Source organism: Trachymyrmex septentrionalis, unplaced genomic scaffold (assembly GCF_001594115.1).
Source record: "Trachymyrmex septentrionalis isolate Tsep2-gDNA-1 unplaced genomic scaffold, Tsep1.0 scaffold13, whole genome shotgun sequence".
NCBI classification, from domain to species: domain Eukaryota; kingdom Metazoa; phylum Arthropoda; class Insecta; order Hymenoptera; family Formicidae; genus Trachymyrmex; species Trachymyrmex septentrionalis.
The window spans coordinates 337,266-344,464 of NW_017304438.1; the positions used below are offsets into that span (position 1 = coordinate 337,266).

The 7,199-nt window shown below is 30.6% G+C and overlaps 1 protein-coding gene across 2 annotated transcripts in view; it reads right to left on the reverse strand.

Annotated features, from left to right (window-relative positions):
* Positions 1–2,114: 2,114 nt before the first annotated feature.
* LOC108756689 (dynein assembly factor 5, axonemal) overlaps positions 2,115–7,199 on the reverse strand; it is a 6,975-nt gene continuing 1,890 nt past the window's right edge. For both annotated transcript variants that reach the window (XM_018500687.1, XM_018500686.1), the window contains 3 exons: positions 5,201–5,507; positions 4,105–5,086; positions 2,115–2,284 (listed from right to left, as the gene is read on the reverse strand). In XM_018500687.1, the coding sequence (XP_018356189.1) occupies positions 2,148–2,284; positions 4,105–5,086; positions 5,201–5,507 (1,426 nt within the window). In that variant the 3' untranslated portion in view covers positions 2,115–2,147. The remainder of the gene's footprint in view (positions 2,285–4,104; positions 5,087–5,200; positions 5,508–7,199) is intronic.

Here is a 7,199-nt window from a genome sequence, read left to right on the forward strand (position 1 = left end):
TGCAGTAGGCATAATAAATAACAAAGATAGAATGATGGCTTCTGCATACTGGACGCTTGTCGCGCGGCAAAATGCAACACGGTAACCAATGAACATGTTAGGAGCTGTAAACTTATTGGCTGCCGCCTCACATTTTGACGCGCGGTAAATATTTCCGCATTCAGTATGCAGGAACCATAACAAAAGCGCTAATAGCGTATTTTATAATTTTAATTTATCATCTCCAGCCTTGAAAAGTGGACGATGTACCCTAAGAAAAGTGGATGTTGCTATGTAGTTTACATTCACTTTGTCAGAAGGCAGTAGTGCGCAACATTTTGCGGTTACAAGTTTTGGGCCGTCACGTCCTCTCTCTGGTTTCTTTCTATTTTCAGCGTCAAAATAGATTATGTGATCAAAATTGACGCTTTCAAGATACAATTTCATGATGCAGATACTTTTTTATACTGACGCTCAATGCTCGATTTGAGCGTCATAATATTAAGGTACTTTTTCATGCCGACGCTCATTTCCGGCGTCAAAATAAGTCACGTGATAAAAATCGACGAATAACAAGCGTCAATTTTGATCATGTAACTTATTTTGACGCTGAAAATAAGCATCGAGCATCAGCATGAAAAGGCACCTTTAGGTAAAAACCCGGCCTAAGTTTCAGAGTCCCTATTCTTGAAAAAAAAAAAACCGTATATGAAAGTCTAAGAAAATATTACAGTATACGTTACGTATACTACAGTATTTTCCTAAAATATTGTATACGTTTCTTTTCAAGAACCAGAGGCCCAGAGGTAAAATTTATTATTTAACCAAAATTGCATAATATGAAGGGGTCTATCATAGGGCAATCATAATTTTCGTCCAGATAGAAGCACGTCAGAGATTTCAAGATCAATTTCATTTTTTAAAATGAAATTATGTTTTTTTACATAATATGATTTTTCTAGTTATTCTGCGTACAAAAGTATTAAGATAAAAATATCAAAAAATTAATAGTTTACGATATTTTCATGATACTTTATTCTGGTACATATTGACATAAAACGTTCGTACATAAAATAATTCGTAAATTAATAATTTTTTTATAATCGTATCTTAATACTTTTATGAAAAGAATAATGAGATGAATAAATTGGTATAAAGAAAATACATAGTTGCTTTAAAGAGAGAGATATAGCTGCAAAATGGATGAATAACTATGTATTTTCTTTATCCCAATTGATTTATCTCATTATTTTCTTCATAAAAGTATTAAGGTATGATTATCAAAAAATTAATAATTTACGAGTTATTTATCATTTTATGTCAATATGTGCCAAAGTAAAGTATACAATATTTAGTAAACTATTGATTTTTCAATACTTTTACCTCAATACTTTTAAAATAATTAGATGAATCGTATTACATAAAATAAATCATATAATTCCATTTAAAAAAATAAAGTTGATGTTGAAATTTCTGAAGCGCCTCCTAGACAAAAATTATTATCGCCATATGATAGAGCCCTTCATACCGCCATTATTAGTAGTGCAATTTTGGTTATACAAATTTCCTATAGACTTTATAGATTCTAAAATATTTCAGGTGCTAATAATTATTGGGACACTCTGTATATACACAATATAATTTTGACCCTCAGTTATATAACAGTTTAATAATTTTTTTTAATGAGCAATAGTTTAATTAATTTTTTAAAAAAAGAATTGGCATTATATTGAGCAATAGTGTCCACAGCTGAATACTTTTTTATAAATTTTTGCAATATATTTCGAAGAACCTTTTTGTTTGATATAATACAATTGCATAAATCCTAAATATGACCTCTAGACAATCAATAATATTTTATGATACCAAATATTGTACAAAGATATTCTTAAGTTAAAACGTACTTGTATGAATAAAAGCTTAATTTCAGTTCTGTGTATATAATTTGTATATTGAAAACAATCCTACTTAGGGAAAAAAATTTAATTTCTAACTTGCTGTACCACAGACTGAATACTTTATGGCGTTATGTTTATAAGCAGTTCAATATTTTTAATTGGTTCAACATGTATGATAAAAAAACTTATACCTAGAAAGATATCATATAACTTATATTTATTAAAACACATATCTATCGGATTATAAAAATGTCTATTTGAAAAAAAGATTTAATCTTGTTTAAATATACTTTGACAATATTCCAAAAGTGTATCTACTCCTGCTTTGTTTCTGAAATTCGGCCGACAGCTATACAATTTTTGATGCAGTAGCTCAGGATAGATTTGTGCAACACGCTTTAATGCATCTGGAAAAACAGTATTAAAACTGTAAAAAATGTATTGAAATATATTAAGAGTTACATATTAAATATATTAAGAGTTACAGTTAAAATAAAAATTATGATTTATCTTGAAAAATGCGCCAGAATAGAGATATACGAACTATTTGAAAATTTTCAATCTGACAATAAGATATTCGAAAAATAAATTACATACGAAAAATAAATTACAAATAGTAAGTTTGGTTTACAGTTTGACCCTCTAGAACCCATTCAGTCATCACGATGCCGTTGATGTCGAAAAAAACGATTAGCATGGCTTTAAATTTTGATTTCGACATCCTTGCTTTTTTGGTCATCTTCGGTGCTCTCTCGGCCTTTAGAAAATTCGTTTATACCATTCGAAAACACGCGCACGAGATAGAGAATTCTCACCATAGGCCTCTTTCAACAACTTATAGCACTCAGTCGGAGTTTTTTTTAATTTAACGAGAAATTTCACATTGATCCATTGCTCGTGTTTTTCGTCACACATTGTTATCGGCACGAGAAAAAAACAAGTTCGTTTCTAATCTCTATAGAAAAAATACTACTACTGCGACAAAAACGTGTTTTCGTACGGAATAGTAGACACTTCCAGCTATCCAACGCTGCATTCGTTTCCCACTCTACCCCTCTAGGACGCCATCTGCGCGCGCAGTCTCGTTATTTAATAGCCAGACCTCATATATTGATAAGCTTATACACATACGCACGCAGAAAGGGGGAGAAAGAAAGAAAGATATACACATACATGTATGCACACACACATGCCATATAAATTCAATCAGGCAATCTACACGATACGCCTTAGATAATGTCGGGAATACCGTAACTTTCAAATCTCATAAATTGACCTCTGTTGAGGACAACTGTAAAAATACGCAATAAAAAAGATTAAGGTTTACATTTAAAAGTTTTAAGGTGATTTATTTATGTAACAATGGTATCCAAGGCTACTTTATTATTACTATGTAATGCGCTATTTAAAACCCTATAACTTTTGTATGAAATATTTCTTTCAGAAACGTTAATTTTTTTAGGATATTTAAAAAGTCCATTTTTCGTATATCCTGTATATATAATGCCTGCCAAAAGTTTCGGGTCGACTAAATATCTCGGAAAATTTTGGAGAAAAATGTTTTATAGACAAAAGTTGTAGGTTTTAAAAAGATCTATTTAATTATCTTATCAGTTTGACCGTGGGTGGCATCGCCAAAGTCAGATCAAGGTCACACGGATTTTTTGGACAACCTATTTCTGATTCCAGAACTAAATAGTCAATATTAAAAGCTTTTCAAAACGCTACAATAAAGTTCATTTTCATTAAGTACTTTTCAAGTTATAAAGCTTGAAAGTTACAGTACCGCCATTATTATCCAAAGTGTCCGATGATTAATATGATTAATATTATATTTAATATCTTGAATATTAAATATATTGTGCTGCTCTGAATCGATCAAGATCATTGGATTGTTTCTCTTATTTTCATTTTTATGTAAAAATTAATTTTCAGTGTGCAAACATTAAAATAAGAAAAACAATCTCCAATCTTTTATAATCCACATTTTTGTTACATTCTTATTAATCTTTTTATTATCTATGTCTTAAAATTTCATCTGATAATAATTATGTTGTTAATTAAAAGTTATACTGCAACGATTTGATTTAGGTAAAATATTGTCGATTAGGTTTAATTTAGATTCAAAAAAAGAAACGAGATTTGAATCGATTTAGCGTAAAAAAAAAAATTAATTCGCACATTTCTAACGAATTTCTACAGAAAGAATAAAACTGTTGATGGTTACCTAACATTATCTCTTGGAAGCGAGACTCCGGATCGTCCAAATGAACAATCATTGTCGTGTACAGAGCATCAATGTGGCTCTTACTGAAGACAGTGTCGTAATCTTTAGAAACAGCGCTCCACACGTCCACAAGTATTTCCACCGCAGCGTAGCGAACATCGTCGCAGCCATCATCGAGTCTCTTCAGTATCACTGGATACGTGCGATGTACATGTTCGTCGTTTAGACAGGACAATCTCTGTCCAATTTTTACTAACAAACGAATGGCGCACATGGAATATAGTCGAGTTTTCTTTGCTTTATCGTCCACCAGACTAATTAAAACAGGCACAATCTTGTCGAAGATGGACGGGAATTGCTCCGCCATAGGTATTCTAGAATCCTTGTTTTCCTCATTCATAGACAACTGCATTTTGTTAATCTCGTCTTTTTTATCGGGATTAACTATTGTGTTTTGTAGAATAGCGCAGAGGCAGCAAACGGCAGCCGTGCGAATAGCTTCAGCTGCTCTACCGGCGGCCCAAATAAGTCCAGGTGTGATCAACTCCTCAATAATCGTGCTCACAAATTTATGCGGATTCTCGATACAATAATATAAATTCTGATTGTTCAGAAAGTATTCCGAAAGTAGAATAAAATGCCGCAGCTTCAACTCGGGATCGGCATCCTTGCTCATAGTTTTTTTCAAAATAGGTAACACGAGGTCCATATTATGCGAGATGGCGATTCCGTTGCGGGTCAAACAAGCACAAAAAATTTGCGATTCCGCGCTGTAAACCGTCCATGAGGCGCAATCATTGTGAATTGATGTTATCAACGGTTTCATGTGATCGCAGAAGAGATCATCGATGTTCTTTAGTGAATTTATGTTGACGAGTATCTCCAAGAGCCTATCGGCTTCTTCGCGAATGGAGGGCTCCATGCTCATCGCGTACATGGTGAATATTACAGTGAATAAAGCTTGTGTTACTGCTTTACAATCCTGTATATTATAACATATTATTAGATCCAAGAATTAATCCAGAAAGAAGTTTTAAAGTGAACAGATGACTGTAACATAGATATGTGTATAACAAAGAAAGAATTGTATTCGGACCTCTTTACAAACTATAAGAAGAAAATTACAGCAGGAAAGTATCTGACATTGATAGTTGCTCTTTTTACTCTGACAGATATCCGGTTGCTGCAGAAAACTCATTATCTTATCCAATTGTTGCGATAAAGCCTTTCGTTCGCTACCGCTAATGATCGCTGCAAAAACACGTAAGTGTCCGGTCGTCGGGGATTCGTCTAGAGTGGGAAGCACCAACTGACAGTAAATTTTGGGTTGTACGAAATAGCCCAGATATCGCGCCGCAGTTTCCACGCAATCAATGACTCTCTTATCCTCATCATTGCAAGCGCTATAACAAGTCGTAATTAGATTTCTTCATAAGTTTTGTCATTTATAACATAATTTTGCAGAGAAAGATGGTGACTATTTAAAAAGTTAGCAGTTAAATGTGTACGCGTATGTGTGTGTATAATATAAGTATATCAATTTTTAAAAAATTGATAAATTAATGCTATTTTCAAATAAGTTAATTTTTTAATTTTATTAATTTTTTTAACAATATTAATTTTTTAATTTATTAACTTTAGTTTAGATAAAATTTTTTTCGTCTTTTTAAAAGCGTGAATAATCTTTCTAAAATTTTGATAATTGATTTTCACGATTGTCGATTACATTGTTACGACTATTTAAATAGAAAATAAGATTTTACCGGCTATTTTTAATGATTTAAAAGGAAAATATTTTGTGACAAAAATTTTAGAACAACTTCTATTAAGATTCAACAATTACACTATCTGACAAATTAAAACATTTTTTCTAGATCACAACGAAACAAAATAATGCTTACACATTTTTGTCATTAAAAATAAATTTAATGTAAATAATGTAATTTATAAATTGTTTTCTCATGTCACGTTTTTAAGAAAATTGAATCTAAAAGTGTTGAAAATAGCTTTTTTTTTTGTATTTTTGAGCTGAAATACTTCAAAAACAATTTTATTTATGGATTCATTTTTAGTGACAAAAAATCCATAGAAGTTCTAGTCTATTGTGTTGATCGTTTTATGCAAAAAATAACCGTTACAATGAAAAGAACGGAATTTAAATCCACAGAAAAATATAATTTTTTGAGGATCACTTCTGTTTTCGAATTTTTGTCAAATTTTTTAAAATTTTGTATTTTTTTACAACAAATGAGATGGGAAGAGAATAATGCTAAACATGAAAATGTACTTTTTTTCTATAAAATCCAGTAGTGCTATTAATACTACTTATTTAAATCAAATTTTTATTAATTGTTTAAACAAATTATATTTCATAAGAAGTTTGATATCAGATTCATAAAATTAGCAATTCCACAAATCATCAGATAATTATTCAAATTGCATAAAAAAATGATTTTCAAAGGATTATATTTGTCTATAGATTTAAGTTCCCTTCTTTTCATTGTAACTGTTACTTCTTGCATAAAACAGCAATATAATAGGTATATAATTTTTATATATTCATTTGTCGCTGAAAACACACGAATCCGTAAAATTGCTTTGTCATGTCATGTTTTTGGAATATTTTAGTTTAAAAGTATTTTTTTGGCACTTTTAGATCACATCAATTTTCTCAAAAATATGATGTGATAGAGCAATTTCATTTATGAATTTATTTTTAGTGACAAAAAATCTGTAAAAATTACTTTGTTTCGTTCGTGATTTTAAATCCGAACAGTGTTATTTGTAACATATATTAATTCTTAGGCCAATATTTCATGTGTACGATAAGATTTTTCAAGTTTTTTTATTGACTGCAGGACAAAGAAGTCTTGGATCAACAGGCTTTGAGAAGCTTTGTCGTACAATACATGAAATATTAGATTTATACATAATTTTTAATTTTAATCGTTCAAAGTAATTATAAAAATTATAATTATAATTATAATATTTTCACATTTCATTAAATAAAAATTTTCAGTAATCTAAAAGCTTAGGACTTGCACCAGAAAAACCAGAGACCCAGATTCGACTTTTTGCCGAGGTAAAATTTTTCG